This window comes from Callorhinchus milii, unplaced genomic scaffold (genome assembly GCF_018977255.1).
Source record: "Callorhinchus milii isolate IMCB2004 unplaced genomic scaffold, IMCB_Cmil_1.0 Scaffold6, whole genome shotgun sequence".
NCBI classification, from domain to species: domain Eukaryota; kingdom Metazoa; phylum Chordata; class Chondrichthyes; order Chimaeriformes; family Callorhinchidae; genus Callorhinchus; species Callorhinchus milii.
Genome location: NW_024704747.1, coordinates 6,923,072 through 6,950,861, shown reverse-complemented (window position 1 = coordinate 6,950,861; position 27,790 = coordinate 6,923,072). Strand labels below are relative to the sequence as shown.

Genomic DNA, 27,790 nt, shown 5'->3' with positions numbered 1-27,790 from the left:
AAACAGATCAATTACTCTAATTTCATTTTGTAGGAAATCACCTTTCCTACAAGATGAAAAGGCCCCAACTGATTCAAATCCTTTCTGCAATAAAAACATCTGTAGTTTCGAAGGGTCATTTATAAATATGAAGCCTGAAACTCGTTCTTTATTCAAGAAACATGATCACTTCTGGCATTACTTTTCTAAATTGCTAAATCTTTTATTTCCCCTTCAAATTCTAATAACAACAATATGTTTGGTATCGAGCCAGAGTTTCTGCCAAACCTTTAAACTAAGCAGTAGGAGAACCTACCACAGAACGCACTCTCATCTGATCCATCTGGACAATCTTTTTTCCCATTGCAAAACTTCTCTGGCTGAAGGCAAATTGAAGTGTTTCCAGCACAAGGGTAAGTTGGTGGTTTGCAGCCAGATGTTCCACAGCTCTCCTCATCCGAATGGTCCTCGCAGTCACCATCTCCATCGCAGACCCAGGTGATGTTGATGCATTTTCCTTTGATGGACAGAATACAGTGAATTTACTGGATGGATTAATGTACAGTGCTTCGAGATATTTCAACATTATATGCTGCATTGGCATCTCTCTAAAAGCAACTTCAAGCACTTTTAAGGCATTGTCCCAATGTTGGAAGTCCTGTAGCTTAGTGGTTAAAGCACTCGCAAGCAAGCAAGAAACCTGGATTCAATTCCCAGGAGGGTGAAACATTGGGCAAGTTTCCTTACTCCATACACCTCTGTTTACCTAGCAGTAAGTAGGAACCTGGTTGTTAGTCCATTGGCAGATTGCTTTTCGGAGGTGATAATCCCGTCAAAAAATAAATAAATAATAATTTGGTCACTCTGTTTGTGGGAAACTTCTGTGCGCAATTGGCTGCCACTTTTTGCCCACAAAAATATATAGTCAATTCACTTTACAGTGTGTTCAGTGAAGCGCTTTGGGACGTCCTCCCGATGTGAAAAGCGCTATATCAAATGCAAGGATTATTATCATTATTATATTATTATTATCATAGGGTTAAAGACGTTATTTATATATTGTATTGTAACTTCAATTTGAACATGGTCACAAAATCTACTCGGGGCCCAAACTCAAGCTCAGAAGAGGGAAGGCGAGCAGACAGTTCAGATTGAATTTCTTTACACTCATGAACCTATGGAATTGGACAAACAAATGAGCCATTTGAGGCAGCAGTAAATTCTAAAGGGATCTCAATAACTATTTGGCAATAAATTAATTTTAAAAAATCTTGAATTTGATATGGGGCCTTTCATACCTAAAGTGAAGAGAAAGTGTATTTCTCTCTGAGACGCCGTCCGGCGTGGAGGGCGCTATATAAATCCAAGTTGTTGTTGTATTTGGTAAAACAAAGCATACGAGACATGGATATTACAGCACAGAAAGAGATCACTTGCTCACATGGCCTATGACTTACATTCACAGAGTTATGTACGGTTATTTTTACTTTGAGACTGGCCAGAAAGACCACAATAATCCTTTCTGTTTTGATGGACTCCTGACTTCCAACACATGGATTACTGTACTAGACTTGTAAACAGTAATTGTTTGCTCAAAGCATACGTATTATGTATTTAGGTTATACGGATGGGATATCTGCATTTGTGTTTTAATTTTACTATGTTGCTCCAACTGTGTAGTAACAGTAAACACCATACCCGTTTTACTCAAATACTGTAGTTTGTTTAATATTTCAAGTAGATATGCATTGCTTATGTTCTTCGGAATTTTTCAAAGGTAATTAGACAGTTTTGGTGTATGAGAGATCTAAGGTCTGAATTTACTCATTATATTGTGTTGTAAAGATAAACAAGACAGTATTCAGCAATACTGCTCCTCTCAACCATGCCTCCAGCAATAAGATATTCAACAGATATATATATTTTCAAAGGATAGAATACATCACCACAGGATTTAGCTCAATGTAATTTTAAGAATTGTTTATTATTGGGACTGGCATTCCACCACCTGACAATAACATGTACATGATGCTCGTGAGCTGAAATACTATTAAAAGAGGATTGAAAGAGATAGATAGATAGATAGATAGATAGATAGATAGATAGATAGAGAGAGAGAGAGAGAGAGAGAGAGAGAGAGAGAGAGAGAGAGAGTAAGTGAGCATGCTTCAGTAACAGCACTATCTATGAAATGGAATCACTGAACTATTGTGTTACGCAAAATACAACCGCTTTAGGCTCAACATAAATGTTCAATTAGTCTATTGTTAAATGTGTTTTATATACTTGAAACCCACCAATGTAAAGCTTATTTAGCACAAGCTAAATGTGATAGAATGTGGGATAGAAAGGAAAGTTGAGGGTCAAACAAGACGCCAAGGTTCTGGACTGGCTTAGAAAGTTGGAGTGTGCATCCACGCATGATAATGCTGTCAGCGCCTGAGGTGAGGAGGTGCTGACGGGAGCCAGTCAGGAGAGCCTCGGTCTTGTTGATGTTCAACTGAAGAAAGTTAGCTCTTATCCAGCACTTGATGTCTGACAGACATCTAGAGATATTAACTAACAAATTGTTCACCATGTCCAAAAATGTAGGCTTTGCCTAAGAACACAAAAAATCCTCTGAAGTTCTTTGAAGTATTTCTACATTGTAGACACTAGTATTGAGCTATATTGTAAAATCACTTAAGTTCACAACCCCAGGAATCATATTCAAGTGGTACAGGGCTTTGTTTAGGCCACACTTGGGAGTATTGTCTACAGTTCTTATCACCAATTGTTCAAGTGCAATTCAAACCATAGAGGCAATGCAGAAATAGATCAACAAGGTTGATTCTCAGTGATAGAAGAACGAGTTTCAAGGAACAAATGGATAAGGTAGGATTTTCAGTTTTGAAAAAATGTATCCCAGAGGCTAACTGAGATAGAGAACTTGAATTCAGAACAATACATCCTGACACGCCAAGGCAGCTGGACAAGAGACTATAGGTTCAAGATCATAAAACACAATTTTACAATAATAGTATTTTTTTTTATAGAGGGTAATCAACAGCTGGAAAAGGGTAGTAGGAATCGTGAAAGTTACCAGAACTGTGGATTGATTCATTTAAGAAACAACTTGATTCTGTAATGGGCAGAAGATTCAGTGAAAACAGAAAGGCCAAAAGGGCTTTCTTCATCCCTATTGCTCCTGTGATTGTGTGATCTTGTGAATCCAACGCTAAACTTATTGGTAGGTTTGTCAGGTTCATCGGAAGGTACAAGTCGTATCGGCAATCACACACATTCACTACTGAATGGGTCACACATACAATACAGTAATAGTAATATTACCAGAGTCTTTACACCTAAATTCTGTATGGGCGTCGCAACGTCTTGCATTTTCTTCACAGTTGTTTTCATCGCTGCCGTCTTCACAGTCCCAGTCCCCATCACAACGCCACCGCAAAGGAACACAATGTCCATCAACGTGGCACTGAAACTGCTTTCTGTGACAACCATCGGGTGGCCTTGTGGCTGTGGGGAGAATTAAAACACTGAAATCACCAGTATAATGGATTGTAAACACTCTTTAAATACAGATGACCTTGATTCATTGAAGAGTTTGCAATATTCTTTTTAACTTAATTTCTAGTGTCAGAGAATCCAAGTGGAAAGGAGACCTATTGTGAATGCAAGGCCTACTTTTTCTTCTGAATAAACAAAGGGAAAGCATCACTAAGTATTGAGATCACACAAACTCTTTTACAAAAGATATTTGTTCTTCCCTTCCTTTCTGAAGGCCATGATTTATATCAGGTTATGGTGTAGATCACAAGATATCAAGTATGTGTGCCAAATGACCATTTTTCACACATCGGTTTGGAAAAAAAATATATTGGTGCGCTGAATGCGGCATTTCTAATGTGATCCCTTGATAACAAATCCAAATTACACGAAGTGGAGCTCCATCCACTGACTTTTTAAATTTGTCAAATTAACCCACGGGATATTGATTCATAAACGATTCGGGTGCTTGCCGGCTAGTGGAATTTCTAACTCTTATGAAGAAATCTAGCATAATAGACCACAATAATTTTTTTAAAAATGTCAGTATAAGTCTTTCAGGTGCTATATTAAATTGCTTCAGGGCAGATGACATTCAGTGCAGGATACAGCGAAGCAAGATTTATAACACTGTACCATATTCTTGCTCTATACATGTGAAAATTCCACCCTAAGTGTTACGAGTTTTGGAAATGAATACAGGTAATCATTCAAAAAGCAAACCTGGCTCAGTGCAGTTAGCTTGGGTCTCATCGCTGAAATCACCGCAGTCATTGTCTCCATCGCAGATCCAGTGTTCAGGAATACATCGACCATTGTTACACTTGAACTGAGAATTTGAACATGAAGGAGTGCAGCCCACCTCGTCACTGCCATCTCCACAATCATCCTCTGTACGTACAACATAGCATTAAATATAAAATTACCACAAAAATGGACGGTGTCAAAAACAATCAGATGAGTGAGATCATCGAGCTTTAAGGAAAACAAACAGGGGACATGAAAACTGAAATAGCTCTCATCAGACCCAAAAGTGCAATACAGAGTCTATGCTGTAGGCACTATTATTTAGCTCTGAGGTCAATGATAGCATTTTGCATCACTGTGAAAATATAACGTCAACAGTAATGGATAAACAGAAACTGAATTTCATCATAAATCCTGAAGAAAGTTTACGACCTTGAAATCCGGTTTCTGTTATGTGTTAGGATAGAGGAGAAAGTGCAAAAACAAAATATGTCAGTGAGAGCAGAGTGTGCGTAGATGCCACAGACTGAGTAAAACTAAAGTGAAATGATTCAGCCAATATTGATAGACATGCAAGGATGCCAGAGGAAAATTTAAAATTTCACTTCAATTAATTAACTATGAGAGTCCGAAAAGCAAAGGCACATTGAAAGGAAGGAAATTGCTGACATGAAGACTGAGTAACGTAAAGAATTATGATGGGGATGTCGGGTGCATGTGGTAATAATGTTTAAAGTTTATTTTTGAACTTCTGCTTGCTGCTCTTATAGATATCAAACAAAACATGTCAAGGGCTTTTACTGGTTACAATAAATCTCCATCTGATGTGCATCTGTTGCTTATTATGTACAATCCATTAGAAACAATATTTTTAGGTGCAAGTTGTTATTGTTTTATGGCCTGATGAAATTACACATAATCCACTCTCAGTCCTCTCCAACAGTTGCATAAAGATCTATTTTATTTCCTCGCCGCAAGACAACAAACAGGAATAATATGGAAACAGTTAAAAAAAAATCTTCTGGCAGAAAAGTGAGTGCCGGGCATTAGCTTTCACTTCAAACCCACAATAAAAATGAGTTGATGCATAAAATAGCACCTTTTAATGTTTAATGCTTCCATTAGATGTTAGCTATTAGAGGGCCATCATTCATGTCACTCACCGTACGTGATTGTATTACCTGAATCACAGCGCCATTTGATGGTGATGCATCTTCCACTATTACAGGTGAATTGTGTTAGAGGAGTGCAAGTAGGGAATGCTGTTGGGGGGAAACAGATTACTATCACAAGTCTACAAACGTCAAAGAATCGCCATGTAATATCTAGCAGCCTATGAATCAATCGCAGGATACACTTCCCAAAGAGACCTGTACTGTTCACTTTCACTCCCCTTTCTTTTTCCTGCATTATTTCTTCACTACATTTAAATATGCTTCTTCTGTTGGATTCTTGCCAGGTTTGGTTCGGATGGATGACATAAGTATGGATGACATTGATGAGTTTTACTGAACTAAAAGGCGGGCGAAGGGGGGAAGATGGGGGTGAGATTGTACTTACCTCTTAGGTATAAACCTTGGCCGATTACTTTTTGATGGGTTAATTCATCACTTAAGAAAAGGCCGGGGTAAATGTCAGTTGGCAACTCATTGATGTAATAAATGGGCCAGGCTGCTTGCTAATAAGGTTCAAGAGATAATGTAAAAAATAAATCAGGATATGAAGCACAAGTCCTCGACTGCAAATGAGCCCATGTGGACAGGAGCCTTCTGCAGATGAAGTATAAGCAGTGATATGTAATATTTTATTGGTCTAAGTGTACTGAATAGCAGAAACAAGGTATAATGTGTTCGATAATAAATTCATATTTTAATTGAGGTTATACTGTCAACTCTGCATTGTTTTTGCCTTGGGCTCACCGTAACTGGAGTGGAGCTCTGAGAAGGCACATTTAAGCACGAACAGAACTCAGCTAATCAAGCACCAAATATACATTACTGCTTATCAATATTATTATTATTAATAATAGTAATAGATGATACTACTTCCCACTTCTTAATAATGTTGTTAAATTTAGGAGCAAGCAATCAGACCACCTGGGGGTGGGTTTAAATTTAATACCTTCACTTTTAAAAGTTTACTCCGTTAGTAACCAGAAAAGCCTTTTAGCTATAACTTTTGATATCACTCAAAATTGGGGTAATTTATAATGTAATAAATATGGAATACTGTACGTCCGATCGAGTCCAAATGTTATTTAAAGGAAACATGAAAACTTAGGCATTGTAACTTTGTTTTTTAATGGTCTTGAAAGACTTATGGACCAAGGGATGCTTCCCAAAACGAGAGACAGAACACAAATATAGCAAACGAAAAACAAATAAAACAACTAATCCATACCTCCATCTTGAACATAATTTAAATTTGAAACTGTATAGGAAAATATATATACTATGATAAGGACCCTATCTAATAATAATAATAATAATAATCCTTGCATTTGATGTAGCGCTTTTCACGTCGGAAGGATGTCCCAAAGCGCTTCACAGAACACACTGTAAAGTGAATTGACTGTATATTTGTGGGCGAACGCGGCAGCCAATTGCGCACAGCAATGTCCCACAAACAGTCGTAGAATGAAAATGACCAATTTATTATTGTTTTTGGTTTTGGAGGGATTATTATTAGGCGTGTGGAGTAAGGAAACTTGCCCAAGGTTTCGCCCTGCCTGGCTATATTCAAGCACTGATTTATAATATCATTAAAATAAAGTATTATAACCTAAAACAAAAAGAAAGGTTTCCCTAATAGTCTAATACAGATGCCTCCAAGAGGCTAACTTGTGATGGACAGAAAGAAAACTGAGTTATTCGATCACGTGGGACTGGAGAAAATTATTTTGGTAGGGAAAGGGAGCTGTGGGATGGGTGATTATGTTTGAGTATTTTTCCTTAATTTCCATTGAGTTTCTAGAAATACTCCAAGACCCTGCCCCACGTGAAGGGCACTATATAAAGTTGTTTTTGTTGTTGTAAAAGGATCTCCAGGAATTAGAGTGGCAGGGCAAATTCCATGACAGATTCAATGTAAGGTCATGGAAGGAGCAAGATTGACGGGCTGAAAGTCCGATCTCAACACTCGCTTTCCTATTTCTGTCTTTGCATTCATCACAGAGTAAGAGCAATCGGATATTTACCAGCTTTTATTTGCATCATTCAAAAATACAACAATACATCTGTTCAAAGTTCCTGATTATCATCGAGAGCTTTGAAAGAAAAATAGAGAAAGCGAGCCTGGTGTGAATTACACAATAATACAAGGGAAAAGTTGTCTACCCTGTTTCAAAAGAAAGAGTAAAGACTCCTGTGTGGCTCAAAGTGTTGAGACTTTAATTAACAGTGAATTCACTAGCAAATGTGCAGTCTACACTTGGCATAAAAAGTGTTTTAAAATTGTGTGGGGAAATGGTCAACTGATTAAAAACATATAAGGGACACAAAAATACAGGCTTTCAGGCATGAAACTCAATGTGATAAAAATCAGCATAGATATTTATAATATGTTTTGAGGTACTTGCACTTTAATACCCACACACGTTTGATTAAGAATTTTAGTCTAATTGTATATTGGAATCATAACAACGCTCTCTAGTTTAATTGTTTCAAATAAAATTGGCAAGAGCAGCTCATTAGCAATGATAGCTCTATATACTTTGGAGAATTGAAAGCCGATTTCAGCACACAATGGTTCAAACAGATCTACGTTTATATAATGTGAATAACATTCTGCTTGCCAAATTTCAGATATGTAATGTGTCTGTATGCATTACCTGCAAAATACATTCTCAGGATAAATCCATTTTTCCCTGTCATAAACACTTAGTGGGTTAATAGAAATCAGGACTTGCTACAATAAGACAATTTGATAGCAGCTTGGACTGTACAAGTAGATTCATAATTTACCTGAAGATAGTGAAAGAAATATAGAGGGTATTAAGTTCAAATGGAAACTGGCAAGATTTTAATGAAAAAAATGCCCTAGCCAGATGAAAAGACAAATATTAACAATTTATTATTTCCTACAAATTTCTAGTAAGGTTTGTGAAATTTCACAACGATATAAAAATAAAAATTAAGCATTCTGTCCAAAAGAATATATGGCCAAAGAGACAGGGTTGAGGTTGAACAGTTGTTAGAAAAATGCATTATCTCAAAGCACTGATATTTTTACAATACATTGCTTGAACTTATTAATGCCTCTTTAAAATTCAAACTGAATTCCTGAAAATACATTGAGCGACAAAACTTAAATAATGAATGTTTAGCATGTAAATATATGAAGACTTGCTCTATGTGGGGTGAAATATGAGACATCTCAAAGACATGATAAGGTGCTATATCAAATCCAGGGATCATTATTACTATCCAATTTTCTTTTTAAAAAATCTACGGACTCTGCTTCAACTACAGTTTATATGGAAGTGAATTGTCTGCAGTCTAATGTTTTTCCCTAATGTCTTTAATTTTTTTTTCTGGTTATCTTAATTTTGTGCACTATACCAACTGACCTGCAACAGTGGAAGTAATCTACTACTAATTACCCTATCATAACCCATCATTATCTTGAAGAGTTCTATCAAGCCATCCCTTAATCCTCTCAGCTAAAGTGAAACCAGACTGGGAAAGTGCTTGAACACAAAGCAACTCATGGTGCCATCTGGGCCATGTTTGAAAATTGGGTTAGGTTAGTATTCATCAAATTGGCACTGAAATGTTGCGATCCACAGCAACGACAACAAATTACATTTGTATGGTGCCTTTCACGTCAGGAGGACATCCAAAGGCACTGAAAATTGGTTCCCTGTTGAGAATGTCACCTTTTTAATCGGAAAATTGCCTTATTTAACATTTTGGCTGAAAATAAAAAAATATAAAAAGTAAAAATATGGGCAACAGGTAGACTGTAGTGCAACCACTTTCAAAATGTCAAGGGATATCCAGCAGTTGAAAATTGCCAAATTCCAATGATGTGATAACTTCACCGCTGGTAATTGTGGCAACAAAAGTCATATTTTCACCCTCACCTTGCGAATAGATGTTAATTTGAGAAATATCATCTCAACAGACTATAAGGAACAAATTCAAAACATAAAAGAGAATGTGTAATCTGGCCAGAGATTCGATGCAAGTTTCCATCAAAGATGCACCACTAGAATTTTCTGTCAATTTCAATTTTAAATGTTTCTCTCTCTCGTTTATACTTCTGTATTGACTGTTATGATGGGGAAAGTGGCATAGTCTAATATGTAGATATTCAAGGTGTTGCTGTCCATGATTTGAGCACAGCAAATGACTCCTTTCAGCCATAGGGCTATTCCTACAAAGTTTGCACTAAGTATGAACTGCAATAACCTAATTTTGAATCTACCAATCTAATGTTTATGTAAACAACGTCAAGGGCTTAGCACACAGTAATCAAGCTGCATACATGCAGATACACATATGCCATCCACACAGCAACTGTTTTCTATTTGCATTATCATGTTTGCAATTGCTATCTATACTGGACTGGACCCAAGCATGCGATAACGGATATTTTTCAAAGGATTAAACTGGGCTTTGACAAGAGGCATAAAATAGGAAAGTGACATGCATGGAATAAAACAAGGCCATTCACGCCATTAAACCCACTCCTGCCACTGATCACATTTAAATTGTCTTAACTTTGAACTCTACTGCTCGTATTTTATTTCCTGAAGAAAATTCTGTCCCATTTCTTTGTGGACCCTGAAGGTAATCAGGCAAAAGCTTTATAATACCTATGAAGCTTTAAAACCTATATAATTCAATTTAAAGATTTAAACACAATCCCAATGGCAGGAATATTTGACCTCTGACTATTCATCCTTTTTTTCATATTGAATTTAAATTGCGAGGCAAATATAGACTTTATCCAACTATATTACGGAGATAATTAACAGCATTATCTGTTTTTGCTGGAAATATTTCTAAACATTCACGGTTCTGTAGGTGGTGATGGTGATGTGGGGGGGAAGCAAGGAAAGAATTGTCTCATCTTTATTCTTGCTTGAGGCTGAATTTATCAGGGCTTAAATCAAACCCAGTAGATCAGACAAAGATCAGAAATGGACTGACCTGATCAGCTGATTGTTCAATGGGTTTTATAAGTAATGTGGAATGCTGTTTTATCATGTAATTCTGGCTTCGGGTTCACGCCCTGGGTTAGTTAATTTTAAGTCAACCAGACAGAGCTACTTATCCTTTGCACCTCCCCTCCCCCCCCAATAAACTCCTTCTTTCATTCATGAATCATTGCTAAAGGCCATAAAAACAGAATGAATTAACGCTGTGGGCTCCAGTTCAGAAAATGTCTCATTGAAGACACTGAAGATTCAATCAATACTTCAAATTTTAGGTCTAACAGAAGCCCTGAGTTTTGACATACATTCCAGACCTCAAAGCAACCTCCAGGAATTGACATGCCGCAGAACGCAACGAATGTTATGGTTTGGTCTCTGTCTATCCTCAGGTGGTGATTCCCACAGCTGCCGGAGGCAACCAAACTACACCATTTTCATTTTAACTCCTTTCCTCTGCAGATTTGTTTTCCTCTGGTGGGATTATGTCCATGATGTTGTCACATGATTTATTACATCCCATGATATCTCTGTAGACTCACAAAATACCAGCAGATGTATTTTTGTAAATTACCACCAAAATTGCAAGGACAAAGGGTAGTTCTGATATGGTCCATCAAGCACATCTTGTATTTTTTGTGGCTATCCTTGCTAAACACACAACTTAAAAAGCTTAACACAAACAATGATGTTGATATTTGCACTCAAGATTTTTTTGTTCATTTTGAACACTGCATACTCTAATATACAGAATTAAATTGCCATTGATCTTCTCTAAATTGAGAAATTCAAGCATTCTACAAGACCTTTCTAAATCACAAGATCACAAGATTGTTTTGAATGAAGAAGGACCTTCAGGCCATCTGAATTCATGCAGAATACCTACCCTACCTACCATCATCCCATCACAATATCAAGCTGCTTAAATGATCCAGACCAACAAAAATACTAATTTCTAGAGAATTGTTTCTGGAGAATGTTCATCACCCTTAAGTGCACTTCCCATTGCTTACGCCCAGAAGCCAGGTTGCAAAGAGCTAAATTCAGTCTCAGATCTCAGGCTGTAATTATTGATGGCTGGCTCACAACACTGATATATATATAAAATATAAAAAAGTGGCAGTGCATTAGTTTTGAGGGGCTAAAAGGTCTCCATTTTTACACTCTTCCATAATGATTCAAATTGATTGCTTTTCACACTCCATGATTGTTTATGTAAATTAAATCCTTATGGATTTTTTTTTACCTGCATGCAATTTCTCATATGAACATCCTTTGTTTCACGAGTTATGTAATAGCCTCAGAAACAACATTTACACTTTTCTTTCCTTCTCAGCTGCGATTATATCTGCAAGCCTTGATGACATAAATTGAACTTCTGTCGTAATTCTAATGATATCGAGATTAATTTTTATCTTTATTTAAAAAAACCTGCATTCAGTAAAGCACTTACACTGTTTGGCTCAGGTTAGTGTTAATCTTCTAACAGCTGCACAGGTATTATGTACAGTAAGTCAAAAGAGATAACTATTATCGGCTAAAATTAGTCATGCAAAACATTGTGCATGCCATCTTTCAACACAGTTTATTCTAGCAACTATTCTCCTCAGAACAACAGATATTTTATGACCATTCTATGTCTATGGCAGACTTGACCTTACTTCACCAACCAGTAAAATATCAGCATGGGAACCCCAACACTTTCAGGATCAACTCCATAGCACACCATCCTTGTACAAATCATTACTATCACGGTTCATTTTGCTGTGATCAAAACTGAACACTATTGGGGATGAATCAGTGCCAGATTGAATGCAGTAGTTTAAAGAATAGGCCAACCACCCCTTTCTTTGGGGCAACAAAGGGAAAGATAATAAATTTTGACTCTGGTAACTGGTGCTCACTTGCCGAGAATGAGTTAAAACATTTTCCCAAATACAGTATTCAAAAACAACAAAATTACATTTGTATAGCGCCTTTCAGGTTGGGAGAACATCCTAAGGCACTAGACAAAGTTTCGGACCCAAGTTGATGGTCGGGGTCGGGGAGGGTGTAGGGCAGGGGGGGAAGCAGGGTGACCAAAAACAGAGTCGAAGAGGAGGGGCTCGAGATGGTTCTTGAAGGTGGCAAGGTGGAGGGACAGTGGAATGGAGTTCTAGAGGGTGGGAGCAAAAGTGGCAGAAGGTCCGCCCGACAATAGTGGGGCGAGCAAGGTGGGGGACATGAAGCAGGCTGGAGCCTGCTGAGTGGAGGGAGCGAGCAGGATGATAGGGGGTTAGAAGGTTGCAGAGGTATGGGGCAGCAAGACCGTGGAGGGCTTTGAAGGTGAGGACCAGGATCTTGAACTGTAACCTCTGTGAGATGAGAAGCCAATGGAGTTGGGCGAGGATGGGGCTGATAGACTCATAGAGCCTAGTGCAGGAGAGGACATAGACTGCAGAGTTCTGGATGATCTGCAGCCTATGGAGGGAGGAGTTGGGGAGGCCAACAAACAATGAGTTTGCATAGTCAATCCTTGATGTAATGAAAGCATGTATGAAGGTTTCGGCGGCCTGCGGTGGAGACAGTGGTGAAGCCAGAGGCAGAGCGTGTCATGGCATAAATGTGGGGTAGAAAGGATAGTTGAGGATCAAACAAGAAGCTAAGGTTCTGGACTGGCTTAGAAAGGTGGAGTGTGCATTCATGGGTGGTGATGCTGTCAGCGCCTGAGGTGAGAATGCGCTGGGTAACTAACAGGTTGAATAATTCCTGAAATAAGATACGCTGATATACTGTGTACCCTAAACGTTCATAATGAATATTGTCACAGTAAGTTTCCACTAACCGCATGATACAGTTTCATCAGATCGGTCTCCACAATCGTCTTCCAAGTCGCAAACCCATGACATTGGGATACACCGCCCACTGGTGCAGGAAAACTGATTGGGCTGGCAAGTCTTTCCTGCGTGGAAACAGCAACAGAACACAACAATCAATCATTCAACAGTTTTTTTCTGCAAGCGCATTATATCTTCACAAGAGACCACCCTTTTTCTCGGGAGCCGAAGTATTTTTTGAAAATACATCACAACCTGCTTATGTAAGACTAAGTAGCTAAGATCAATCTAAAGAAAAGGTGATCTGCTTATTTTTGCTTATTGCCCTTTCAGATCAAAAAGGAAGAGAGAGCCGAGTTTCAAAATATCCCCAAGTAACTTGAACTGCATAGCCTACTCTTGAATTTGGGTCTATACATGCAACCACTCTATTAATCTATTGGGTACAATTGGGCCAAAGTTTGCTGACTTTCTTTTCAACTAAGGTTTGGTTGCATTATACAACAACAACAACTTGCATTTATATAATGGACAGCATCTTGGAGCGCTTAAATGAGCACTCCATGAGCATAGAAATTTCCACCTAATGCCAGTTTGAGTAGTTTCTTTGTGATCATTAATAGAATATGCACCTGTATTTTCTCCCATTTGACTATTTAATTTGTGGCACTTAGATACAGCACCACCTCAGCGATATTATTTAAAGAGCAGTCGTGACTAAGGATTCAGACATTTCAGTTTAAATTGTCATCTGGATTATTTTTATTGAATATTTGAAAAATTAGGTCATTTGTAATTAGAATTTTGGTTACACTATTCTGTTAACTTGCAGAATGTGCAACTTTCTGACAGTGAGCAAATTCATTTAAAAAATCACAGAAAGAAAAGCTTTGTGAAGCAACACAGATGCTAAGTATGGACCTAGGCATAATTACATTGACTGTATGGCTCTAAGCACATTGATTTTAAAGGTGCAACATAGAGTTTAATAAATCAGATGGTTGGTTAGTCAGATGGGAAATTTGGGTTGGAATATTTTCAAAATCCAATTTTGCAAAATCTTTGTATGCTTTTGAAAATGAACAGGTTTGAAAGCTTATTTTCCAGTTTCCTTCAAGGTCAATAGAACTGTCAGATAATGCCTTGTAATTCCAATCAACATATTGGAAGCTACAGCATATGGCCAGTGAAAATACCTTCAGACCAGTGGTGGCAAAATTGCAGTATTCCTAAACCTCACTCTAACATTCCTGATCCTTAATTAAGAGAGGGATTATCGATTGACTGAAATTTGTGATCTCAACCCATCCTTGTCCATTGACATATTTAGGAATAAGGCCTCTCCCCCCTCCCCCAAATTCAGCACAATGGGTTTGACCTGAAACCTGCCATTAAAAATGTCTGCCTTCGAATCCTGACATTGCGGCAACAGCATTGATTCTGTTTGCTGGACCCAGAGGTGTTTTTTGAGTGCTGTAGTTTGAATGCTGATTGACATAATCCCCATTCACTTAGCTGATCTGGAACAATGAGAAGCAACAAACATTTTTTTAAAAATCTCCTCCCCCAATCTTTGGCAGAATGGTTTAGGTCCAAATTGTCAAGGTCGGTAATGTTAAAAGTTGCCTCTACAAACATTATATTGACATATCACACAATGCAACTTGATGAAGCTTTTGCAATGAACGATTTCATGATGTAAAACCAATTTGGGGGGGAGAGAAACAGAGGTGCCACAATTCTATCTCACTGGTGAATCAGTTTCCTGAGCCCCAACACAACGGTTCAATGTCTGATTGATTTTTTCAGTGAGGATCTTGTTTATGGAGTAAGTTATGAAAAGCAACAAATGCCGTAGTGTGTTTTACTGCCCTTTGCTGTCAAACCTCTGATAGGAAATGTTGAACTGATTGGAATGTTGAATTGCTTATTTCTTACACACAGGTTGAGGAGATTGACACTACTTTGTGCTTTGTAGAACTTGGCAGCTGAAATTGAACAAAGTGTTCTTTCACCTGAAACATTCATTTTCATTTCTAGTTTCAAAACTCCAGTGAGGGATAGCATTGACAGACTGGGGAATGTGTGTGTGTGGGTGAGGAGGGGAGGTGGGAGAACAACACGCACATATTATTAAAGGAATAACGGTGCAGCCTAGAGCATTCTCTCACTTCTCTCGTCAACCCAGCCTGAAATTCCAAAACAAGCAAAGTGACATTCAAGCAGAATGCAAACATTTGCTTACGTGTGATGATGGTGAACATACTGTATTACCAACACCCTGCACGTAAAGGGGAACACAAATAATTGTGACAGCTGATTCAAGTGAACAGAATTCTCTTTTACGATTCAGTAACTTGCAATGTTGGCTATGGGAACTTTGCAGCTTGAAGATTCTTAAATTCTAATAATATTAATAATAATAATCCTTGCATTTGATATAGCGCTTTTCACGTTGGGAGAACGTCCCAAAGCGCTTCACAGAACACACTGTAAAGTGAATTGATTGTATATTTGTGGGCGAATGCGGCAGCCAATTGCGCACAGCAATGTCCCACAAACAGTCGTAGATTTAAAATGACCAATTTATTATTGTTTTTTTTGGTTTTGGAGGGATTATTATTAGGCGTGTGGAGTAAGGAAACTTGCCCAAGGTTTCGCCCTCTGCCTGGAATTGAACTCAGGTCTCTCACTTGCAAAGTGAGTGCTCTAACCACTGAGCTACAGGAATCTACATATTATATAATGTTATACATATAGAAAATAAAATCTGGCAATTTGGAAGTCAGATGTGGGAAGGCACTGAGATGTACTTCCTTAGATATAGTGGACATTTACCTACCCAATATATCAGTACACCACCAAGGCTGATATAGATGATGTTAAAGTTCATTCCAACCAGTTGCCCACTTCAGCTGCCTATTCAAGCACTGACTTTGTGTCAACTGTGAGATTGAAATTTGGAAAACATGCCTTGCAAGTTCCCCAGCCATCCCATGGTCAGTGGTGAAGAAAGTGTTATAATTGACGGAACTGTTGCTGCAGCAGTGCCTGCAGTTATTCTGAAACTAGCAGCATGCAACATGTAAGATGTTTAGCAGTCCATGGCTTGCTGCTGACTTGAAACGTACTGAGCTGAACTGTGGAAGTTGAAAACTTCAGTAGTAGAATTGACTTGAATACAGTTAATGGAACAAATAAGATGTAATAAATAAATATTAACCTTTTATTTTAGATGTTGATCGATCTGCGGTGCATTTCTAACATTCCCAGCTTTTAATGAGCAAATAGATAGACAGCTCTCACCTAGCATTAATAATGTTACCAGCAATGAACAGAACACTGTTCGTTTGCTTGACACATACTAGCTGATTCAAATCAATTCCTGCTGTAGAAATGCCCATAATATGCTGACGGTTAATAGAAGAACCTGCACAATACTGTATGAACATCCAACGAATCTGTGCCATAACACACTCCAATGAAACAGATAACAATACCAATAACTCCTGTTCTGAAGAGCACACATACCAGTTCATTGCAAACAGTCATGTATAACAGTTGTAGGAACCACTTACACCATTTCACTAATATTTAAGTGAAGTGAAGAAGGTTATGGTAGTAGATACATTCAGCAAATCGAGATTTCACATTAAATTGTACCTCAGGCACCGGCGGCATCAGCTTCCGCGGATGCACACTCCACCTCACCAAGCCACTCAGGAACCTGGGCATCTTGTTTGACCCTCAACTGTCCTTTCTCACCCGTATCCGTGCCATGTCCCGCTCTGCCTTCCCCCACCACTGCAACATTGTCCTACTCCGTCACTGACGCACCCCTCAGGACGCCAAAATCCTCATACATGCATTATTCACCTGAACGATCAACTCCGGAAACTTCCTCTTTGTTGGCCTCCCCAACACTTCCCTCCACAAGCTGCAGATCATCCAGAACTCTATAGCTCATACCTCTCCCGCACAGAATTCAAAATCGTCGGCCTCACTTTCAAGGCCCTCCACGGCCTCGCCCCTTCCTACATCTCTGACCTGCTGACTCCCTATCAACCTGTCTGCTCCCTCTGCAAAGCAGGCTCCGGCCTGTTCCAGGTCTCCTGCCCGAAGTGCCCTACCATCGGCGGCTGGGCTTTCAGCCTCTCTGCCCCACCCTCTAGAACTCCATCCCAAAATCCTTTTGCCTCGCTCCGTCCCTTGCCTCCTTCAAGGCATGACTCAAGACCCTCGTTTCGACCATACCTTCAGCCATCTTCATACCTCTTTGCCCTCCCTCATCCTAACCCTGCAACCCCCACACTCGGATCCTGATCCCTGACTGTTCAACACCTTGGGACGTCCTCGTGATGTGAAAAGCTCTTTAGAAATGTAATTTTGTTGTTGTTATGCAATATTTTTAACTGTAAGTTCGCCTGCNTTTTTTTTGCTTAGAAACTGCTGGCATTTTTGGGATATCAATGAGGCCGAGAAACCTTATTGCTCTCAAGAAAAAGGGGAATATTGGAACCAAAGGAATATTGAAACAAACTGTTTTAAATAATATGTTTTACAGGCTTGGTGCAGATAGGATTTTGTGCAGATTTTTAGATAACAATTCAATGAGTGGGACATACTTCAGCTAGCACTTTAGCGGAAGAAGTGTGAGAGGGGGAATGACTGCTCTTGTGCTACTTGGATCACTATGATGTAAAAATCTTCATTGACTAAGGCCAGAAATGGTCAAGAAGGATTTCACAGGCATGCCTTTTCATCCAACAGACCTATTCATCAGTATTTTAATTGGCTGGGAATGACATTAACGGGTTGAATTTCTTATAGTAGAGATCTGAAAATGCAAAATAATAAGCCGCTGACAGCAGGAAAGATTACTGAAGGTTTAATTTCTAATTCCAATCAATTTCAAATACAGAATACAAACAGGAAGGTACTTGAAAATGAATTATTTTTTGATCTTTTAAAGTTATAGTAGCTACTTTTGCCATTTAGAATTATGTTAATTGTTTATGTGAGCATTATGCTGAATTAATTGTTACAATTACCAAGTGCAATGTTCATCAGCTTCAGAAATCTTTTTGTTATGCACCACAATGGTTTCTAATAATAGGTAATATTGTACAGTCACAAAAAAAGCCATGAATTGTGGCAAGAAATTATGACAAATGGAGTCAGTAGTCAAGCAGATTTTATTCTAGGCCATCTGTGCTGCATTCTACAGATGCTTCTTGCATTCGAACATTTTATAGCTAAGATAAAGATCTAACGCAATTTATAGCCCTTTGCAGGTACTCAAATTCATTGTCTGTATTGATGATATAATTAAATCAACTATTATATTTCTAACCTTTATTGGACAATTGATTTATAGAATTGAGCTGATTAACTATCAGACAAATCGTGGTATCCTTAGAGAGCAAAAGCAACACACAGTCACTATACTTTACAGTGTATCCTGTGAAGCATTTTGAGATGTCTAGAATATGTGACAAGGCGCTGTATCAAATGCAAGGATTCCTATTATTATTGTATTAATGTTTTCTTAGATTCTAGCTTTTGTCAATATGTTCTTAAGGTAAGAAGACACATGAGTACTGGTAGCTTACTTGAGCCCAAGTAGTTACTAACAGCAACAACTCTACAAACATAGCAGCGAAAGAGAGAAGCTTCTCACAGTCCCTGTTGTGAAACGCCACACGCCAAGCTGCTAGACTTCTCACATAGGTAATTTCTGGCTTGTAAGACAAATATTCATGAGTAGACCACTATTTATAGGTAGAGTGCAATATTGGATGCATCTGTGTCCCTGTAATGTGTTTTACTGGAAAGCTAAACCAAAATCAGACAAAAATGACAGAAGAACAATAGCACTGAAATTAAAGCACCATTATTCAGTTCAACGATAACAATGGAATCCTCTCACAAATAGTAATAAAAGCAACAAAAATTTTGATCTTTGAAAAAGCACTTTCCACGAGAAATGATTAAAAATAGTTTTGAATTGAAGGCTCAAAGGTTGAAAAATACTTACTTTCATGTTGTCCTCAGTAAATTTAGAAATTAAGATAACAACGCAAATAATATAACACAACACAAACTACGGGCTGTAAAGCAGAGGATTTTGTCATGAGATTCCTGGGTGCCGGAATGAACCATATTGGACTCTTCATTCAGGAATTCCTCTGAGAGCTATTGTAAATTAGACCCTTACAGACTACAATAATCAGCTACAGAAATTACCTGAACAAGTTTCATTCGACTCATCCTCATGGTTACCACAGTCGTTTGCTCCATCGCACAGCCACCTCTTTGGGATGCAACGATTATTTTGGCATCGGAAGTGATTAACAGGGCAAGTGCTGTTATCTAGACAAAAAGAATAATGTTAAACAGTTAAAGCCAAAAATGCAAATAATATGATAATTGAAGTCATTTAGAATACTAATATGAATCTGGGATAAATAGATAAATGGATGGCACACGTTGTTTTAAATTCTCTAAGTAGCTGTTTCTAAGGAATAGCTATTTCTATCCTGAATATTGTCTCATAATTTTTATCCTGTCAATGGCAGTAGGGTATATGGTTAAATGTTCAGGTTTTATAGCACCAACTTTAAAGCTACATTTGACTGTGATTTATTTGTTAAATGTTTCCCTAACTATTAAGCAGAATTTCATTGCTTTTAGATTACTCCCTGTTGGTTATCAAAGTACTGGCATTATATTTGCTAAAGGCAAATTGACAAAAGGAAATTTATAAAACAAAGCTATTATGACAATAAATTTAAAAGTATTTTAGATGGATAGGAATAGCTCTGCAGTACATCAATGGATCATTGTGCTCAAAGGACTGATTAAGCTACCAGTTTTCAGACATTCACAAATCATCAGAATGTCTTGCCTGACAATTTGACTTAAAATTATTTTTTTTTTAAAAATCTTGTTTGAATAAATTCACTACGCATCAATTTAAAACTGGAATTAATTTCTTCATTTCACCTTATCGTATAAAAGAAACAAAAAGCATAGAGTAAGAAATTAAGGAGCCATATAATACATTCAAATATAATTGATCTTCCGCTTCGTTTAGATTTATACATCTCAAGTAGTTTGAAGTGGTGGGATTGAAAACCTACAGCAGATGTCTTGATCTTCATCACTTCCATCAAAACAGTCATTTTCTCCATCACATTTCCAGCGTTCTTGAATGCATCTTCCGTTTTTACATGCAAATTCTTCAAAATGGCAGTGCTGAGCAGAGGGAAGGCCTGGCTTTACTAGGAAAAAGATGCCGCAATAAACATTATAATAATACGCAAACATCATTTTGTAAAATGCAACAACTATTAGTACATTAAATGTTTGCTCTATACGTACAATAACAGATATAATAATATCTAAATCTAGGTTAAGCCTAAACCTTTAGTAAGCCTATGCACTTTACAGGAATTTAAATCTTCAGAAATCACTACCAATTGGGCTTATCTCATTGAGGAAGACATCATTCTCCCTGACCAAACTGACAGTTCCATTTCACCACTTCTTCAAACTTACAGATTCTATAATAATTAAATCGTAGGGCAAACCTCCTAAGGGAGATGTGCAATTTTCATCTCTCACCCACCCCGGCAGTTATGAACCAAAGAATGATTCTGCAGTCTCCTTAGAAATACATACATAATTATTTCTCCATTCACTGGACAAGTCTCGAAACAAATTTTGTGTGGATAGCTAGAAATGTGTGCCAACTCTCTCCAAAATAGAAGAAAATGTACATGATGCATTGGTAATAAATAAGAGGAAAGTCAAGTCTTAATGGAGAACATGTAGAAATGAACACTATAATAATGTAGATCATTTTACTTTTTATTCTCTTAATCATAACTAAGTAAATTAGTATAATAACAAATAAAAAGCTGCTATTGTGCGATTAGCATTTGAATTATTTCCATTTAATCAAAATGTATAGAAGTTGAGCATTATTGGCTCCACAGCAACCCTGGTACTATAACTGGTCAAAGATTATTCTTGCAATCTGATTCAGGCTTCTCTTGAACATTTCACCCCAGGGTAGAGAACAAAATCAAAGCACTGATTCTGCTGAAACTCAGTGTCTCAATGTCTGCAAAGTCATCCTCCAGTAGAAGGGGAAAGGAGTCAAATTGCTTTAAGAGTGGTGGAGAGAAAATTGGAGGTGAAAAATGATGAGGGAGTTAGTGAAAAAGAGACTGAAACTGCAGACTGGTGGGTGATTTATTGACAGCTTGTGATTTCAATTTTAAGCAGTGCTGGAATCATAATTTCCAGAGCAGTGAAATTATATGTTGCAGCTCTGCTGGATAACTGTTTCTCTATCATTACACAGTAACAGAAACACACAATGACTGTCTGGAAAACACGATTCGAATGAAGTCCCATGGTCTAGACAAAACGATTAACGCAGCAACTTTAAAGCTTCTCACTGTGCCGTTCAGATTACAGCATTGCCCTCACTACTTCTGCATTGCTAAGACTTGACCTTGTCCTCAGCACCCCTGTAATGGATAGACTTTAAACAGGTAACATGAAAGGCACCATTTTGCATCTGGTAATACAGATGTAGGTTTCAGTTCATAAAGAGTTCAATGGAGTCCAAATATTATTTTAAGTTTTGCTTTTGCAATTGATAGTTCACTTGATGTATGTGTTTGACATCAGAGGACACGCATGATCTTTAAGGTTCTCTAGTGCAATATAATTATATTGGATTACAGGTCCTGGCTTGGGGCAGTTTTAACAGAGCAATGATTACATAAGGTTATATCATTCAAAAAAAAATCCCAGCGCCGACAGCAGAAAAAACATTCATGGGAAATGAATGTTGGTTTTTTTGCTGCAAGAAAATCATAGTCAAATGTAATTTTCTGAAATGGTAGCAATACTCATTTGCCACAAAATGAAAAAAAAACTAATGTCTGTAATATTAGATATATTTCGGAGAACTTTATGAGTAGCTCTGGTTGTAGTTTTATCTGTAGTCATCTCTGGTAAGTTGTTACAGGTTTTTCGTATAATGAAGTCTGAGCAATGAATTTTAGATGCTTTTACTTGGGTGTTTCAATTCAAAAGGTTGAGAATTATATGTCTGCGGATAACCCTGGTATACAGACAACTGTAATAAGTATTGGTTAGTATCGCAGTTCAGTTCACTTGGCCATGGTCAGTCATTTCACTTTCAGAGGTTCAAGCCGCTGATCAACAAACTTGTTGTTTGGAAAAAAAGATTCTTTTGTGGAGTACTTAGAACATCAGGGAAACATGTACATGCTGTCCATCACACCTTGAAACTTATACTAGTGAGTGCTAAATTAGCCAATCATAGCCTCAGGTGCTTTGGTGCAATTGATCTCAGGTTTTGGTCTCAGTGGCAAACGAATAGGCAGCGTTCCAACTCCTGAATGCTCTCCAACAATATTAATAATAATAATCCTTGCATTTAATATAGCACCTTATCATGTCTTCAAGACATCTCCAACCGCTTCACAGAATACACTGTAAAGTTAATTGACTGTATATTTTGTTGGCAAAATGCAGCAGCCAATTGCGTACAGTGTTATTCAACAAACAATCATGGATTGAGTGACCAAATTATTATTATTATTATTTTATTATTTGAACCCCCCTCCTCCCCCACCACCTCCCCTTTCCTGGTAAATATGTGTGTGTGTTTGGATGCAGCAAACAGTCTGAAAGTATCTGAAAGTAGGCCAGCTAGATGAAGGGCGCTATTTAAATGCAAGTTGGTGTTGTTGTTGTAGATAAAGGAGCTACAGATGTATGGGGAAAGGGAAGGTAAATGGGACTGAAAGGTTTAGGGAACCAACAAACATGTTGGGCCAAAGGTCCTTCTTCTGTGCTGTACATTTCTACGTTTCGATAGCACTCGTGTGAAATAGTATCCCGGTAAAGAGGCCTCGCTTTCAGGAAAGGAAGAGGGGAGAAAAAGGGCAAGATAAATATACTTAGCTGCCTTCCTACCTCTCTGGCCTCCCTCACCCTAACCTTGCCCCCCCCCCCCCCCACCTTGTTCCCAGCGCCTTGGGACGTCCTCCTGACGTGAAAGGCGCTTTACAAATGTCATTTTGTTGTTGTTATTAACTTTGACAGATATCTAAAATGGCAGTGAAATCCAGATTTACAAACTATTGCTCACAGCTTGAAAAGCAACAATGAAAGAATCCTGCATGGAAAAATGATCGACTCCAGCAAGATACTTTCTGCCACTGAGTGGTTAGCAATTCTAATGGGTTCTGATGCTTAAAGTTAACATGCATTTCATTAGCTTTGGCAATGGAATACCTTTCGATATTTATTACAGAATTTCTCCTCTGTACCAATTGTTATCATAGTTGCAAATAAATGTTGACTGCTAGGTCGGGGGCAGTGGAGAGGCCAAGGTACCTTGTCGGTAACTATATCTATCCTGTGTGACTTGGTCTTGCCTCAATTTGTTCAACATTTCTCCAGTGGGATTTCTTTTACATTATCTGCTTTGGGTTCTGTGGCACAGAGATCAGGGCTTAGAAAGGCAAGTCAGGTATTTAACTTGGCAGGTTTGTTCACTGGCGGGCACAGAGAATCTTTAGACCTGCAGATACAACACAAAATTACATTTGTGCAGCGCCTTTCACATCAGGAGGACGAGCCAAGGCACTGGGATCAGAGAACTCTCGTCAGTAGAGTTCTTGCATGGAATAGAGTCACAATCTCGGAATCTGCTAAACCATCGAGTATCCAACATCGAAATCTCATTCAAGTATGCTAAACATTATTTATGAATGAATTAAAACATTGTGACACATTATTCAGTTGGGACTGACTGACTGCCAAAACAGATAAGCATCAATCCTTGTGTGTGTTCACAAGGTCTTATTTTTACAGTATTCTCTGAATCATTCCCAACTGTTTTGCCTCAGTCAGGAAGTTGCAAAAGACAGCTAGACCGTCATAGCATTGGATAGAGACTAGTTAGAGAACCTGCTCTAGCCATAGCCTCATGTCTCAGCAGTGGTCATTAAACATACGTGGGAATGTGAAGAATCTTGTAAGTTCCCAACAAGGCCCCTCAAGAATAGTTCCAGGCTAGCTTTTCAACTTTGGGAATTATTTATTTCCAAACGTTTGTACTTTGCACGTCCTATTTGAGCTCAGCATTGGTAAAACAATACTGAGGGCAGAAATAGCAGACATCTGTGAGTCATTTCCCTCCAAGCTTAAAGGAAAGTACAATCTGCTGAATTTCCCAACATGGTAAATGGACAAAGGAAAGAGATCTGGACACTTATCCGTGACTCTCAGACTTTCTTTGCCTTCCCTATTACTTTAGATATATTTGTTAGACTCAATAGGGGAGCAGATATTTTGTGCCAATTCCCCCACTAGTCACATTATATTCCAACTATGAAATGAAACTCCATAGTGAAATGAAAGGGGTAATGGAAAGAGGTTCAATTCTTGCCATTAATCCCATTTTGCCCACAAAATATAGTCAATTCACTTCACAGTATATCCTGTGAATCTCGAAGACATGATAAGGCGCTATATCAAATGCAAAGATTATTATTCTTATCATTATTATTAATATTAATTATTCCATTAATAATGCAAAAGCAAGAGAGATGTTCCACACTGAAGCATCCTGGGTGAGTTGTTCTTGGCATAAATTGATGCTTCATGGGAATATATATATATATATACTAGCTGTACCCATTGCAGCTTCGCTTGCAACCAAGGGATATAGATTGACACACAGACAGACATTTCGTCTTTATCTATATTCAGCTGGGAGGACGCCTGTGGGATATTTTCCATCACAGTCTCTCTCAGTCTCCCTCTGTCTATCTCTCTGTCTCTCAATCTCTCTCTCTCTCAGTCTATCTCAGTCTCTTTCTCTCTCTCCCTCTCAGTGTCTCTCTCTCTGTTTCTCTCATTCTATCTATCTCATTCTCTCAGTCTTAGTCTCTCTCCTCTCTCAGTCTCTCTCTCTCTCTCTCAGTCTGTTATTCTTTTAGTGTTTCACAGTCTCTCCCACAAAACACACAGTCACTACACTTTATAATATATTCTCTCTCAGTCTCTCCCTGTCTCTCTCAGTCTCCTTCACTATCTCTCTCTCTCTCTCTCTCTCACACACACACTCTCTCTCCGTCTGTCCCACATGTGAGGAATCGAGCTCGCATGACACCCAGAAAAAAGTGCCATTCATTTGTTGCAGAATATAGATGTATCTCTCTGAACAGTGTGTGCTTTCTTCTGTCGCTACGTAGTTGCAGAATACGATGAATGCCTCAAATCTTGGTGCTTAATTAAAGCATTTTTTTAATATAACTGATCAACGATAGGAGATCCCCCAAAAATATGCAAACGACACTGCCAGATGCAAGACCTATCTGATGAGTTATAAATCATGTCTCTACGTCAATCGGATGATTGTCGGATACACAGACAAACAGACATTTTGTCTTTATTAGTATAAATAGATACCATTGCTAAGCTTTGCTATCTTATGAAACATATATTTGTAATCACTTAAACTTTATAGACTATTAGATTTTGTAAGGTGGTTAATATGCTGTTATGCATTTTGCTTATAAAGGAAGTTATTTAACAAATGTACTGCTGTACCTTTTAAAGTGGAATTCTGCTGAGTACCTTTGTAACGTTGATAGAAACGAATAGTGTCTGTTTTTCCTTTATCTAATGTCCTTGTGTAGATATGTAGAAAATATGTAGAAAAGAGATGTGTGACTAGGGGCTTTGGTATGCGGAAGTGGAAGTAAGGGAGTGCACTGTCATCCTCTGAGACACTACCTTACATGGAGGGTGCTATATAGGTGCAAGTTGTTGTGTCGTCGTTGTTTCAAACTCTGAGAAACCGAATGTAGTAGCAGGAAGGGGAACCAATGTGAGTTGTTGAAGACGGCTTTGTTCTCTTAAGTAAAGTGCAGCATGGGTTAATGTTAATTTGATAAAAATGCAGCAAAACTCGCATAAGTCTTCTCATTATAAATCGTATAATCGCCTAAGTCATACATGCACACAAGTCCAATTCAATTTCCTACCCAAAAACACTTAGATTTCTTTGTACTGAAATCAAAGTTCTCAGGGCTTTGGGACGTCCTCCCGATGTGAAAGGCGCTCAGCAAATGTAATTTTGCTGTTGTTGTACTGGTCATATTTTATAAAACAAATCATCTTCTAACTCGTAGCGCGCCACTACCACACTTACCGGCTGCATTGAATCGCAGGAAATGGTCTGACCCATTGATGCCTGCGCACTTACTGGCTGGATTGACATTGGCATGCGCAGTGTAGATTATTGATCAAATTAGATTTTATACAATTTATCCAAATTAGTCTGGAACTCATACTTTGCATAAGTCACAACAAACGTTGTGGTCCCTACTGATACAACTTATGTGAGTTTACTGTAGCCACTTGTAAGAGAAGTGTATAGATAGATAATGAAAATTCTCACGTGATTGGAAAGCGATGATGGATTGAAGGAGAAAGGTGGAGCACAAGATCAGAAATATCTTATTAAGGGGATATAAGTATTGGTCACCATCTAGCCTAAAGTTGAAACAGCCTCCAGAGGACAGAAGAACATAATTACACTGTTTCCCGGATCGTTAAATATACCTTTCTGTACAAGCGCGTTCCTATATACAGGTTTGTTTAAATAAAAATAAATTATTGGAGGAGCACCTATCTTTGTGAGCTTGGTTATCTTAGTTCTGAAAACCTAAAAGTGTATAAATTAATAGTTGTATTTAAAGTAAATAGAATATAGCATTGACCCATTGCAGTGAACAACATAGTGACTGCTGAAGTTCTCTCAAGTCTGGTTTCATCTTAAAATGTGGCCAATAGTTAGTAAAGGAGACAATTAGGTCACTCAATCTAATGATAACTTTGGTATAGACTGTCCAGAAGTTCTCAAGAACCAGTGGTTGTCCTCCTTTGGGAAACATTGGTCTATGTTAAAGATCCAATAGCAGTCTTTAATAAGAGAAGGGCATTTTTCCTGCTGGCAGGGTCAACAATTCCCTCAGTAAAATATACAATCATTCCACTTTATAGTATATCCTGAAGTGCTTTGAGATGTCCTCCCAACACGAACTGTGCTATATCGTGTGTAAAGAATATTATTATTATTACACCTTTAAGAAAGAACGATTGGTATTCAAAACACACAATAAAGCAGAAATAAAGTATGATAAGAAAAATGGCTCGAAATAATAAGCCATACGACAACTGGAATGAGAAGAAATGGAAAGTTAAATTCACTGGAGAACTTACATTTGCAGGTGACGCCATCCTCATCCAAATATTGACCATCAGCACAGGCACATACTCTGCCTCCAGGGATTAGCAAGCATAAACTGCTACAACCACCAGTGTGGCCTCGACATGGATTTTCACCTGAAAGGGAAATTATTCAAAATTAGAAAAATCACAATTGAAAAGAACAAAATGCAAGTAGGTCTAAATTACATTAAAT

The 27,790-nt window shown here is 38.1% G+C and overlaps 1 protein-coding gene across 1 annotated transcript in view; it reads right to left on the bottom strand.

The window, feature by feature from the left end:
* Nucleotides 1–27,790, bottom strand: part of LOC103180487 (low-density lipoprotein receptor-related protein 1) — a 552,054-nt gene that overhangs the window by 241,009 nt on the left and 283,255 nt on the right. Inside the window, exons 15-22 of the mRNA XM_042336207.1 lie at nt 27,589–27,711; nt 20,385–20,525; nt 19,489–19,614; nt 13,251–13,367; nt 5,451–5,531; nt 4,246–4,413; nt 3,310–3,492; nt 296–496 (exon numbers count right to left, since the gene is read on the bottom strand). Of these exons, the coding sequence (XP_042192141.1) occupies nt 296–496; nt 3,310–3,492; nt 4,246–4,413; nt 5,451–5,531; nt 13,251–13,367; nt 19,489–19,614; nt 20,385–20,525; nt 27,589–27,711 (1,140 nt within the window). The remainder of the gene's footprint in view (nt 1–295; nt 497–3,309; nt 3,493–4,245; nt 4,414–5,450; nt 5,532–13,250; nt 13,368–19,488; nt 19,615–20,384; nt 20,526–27,588; nt 27,712–27,790) is intronic.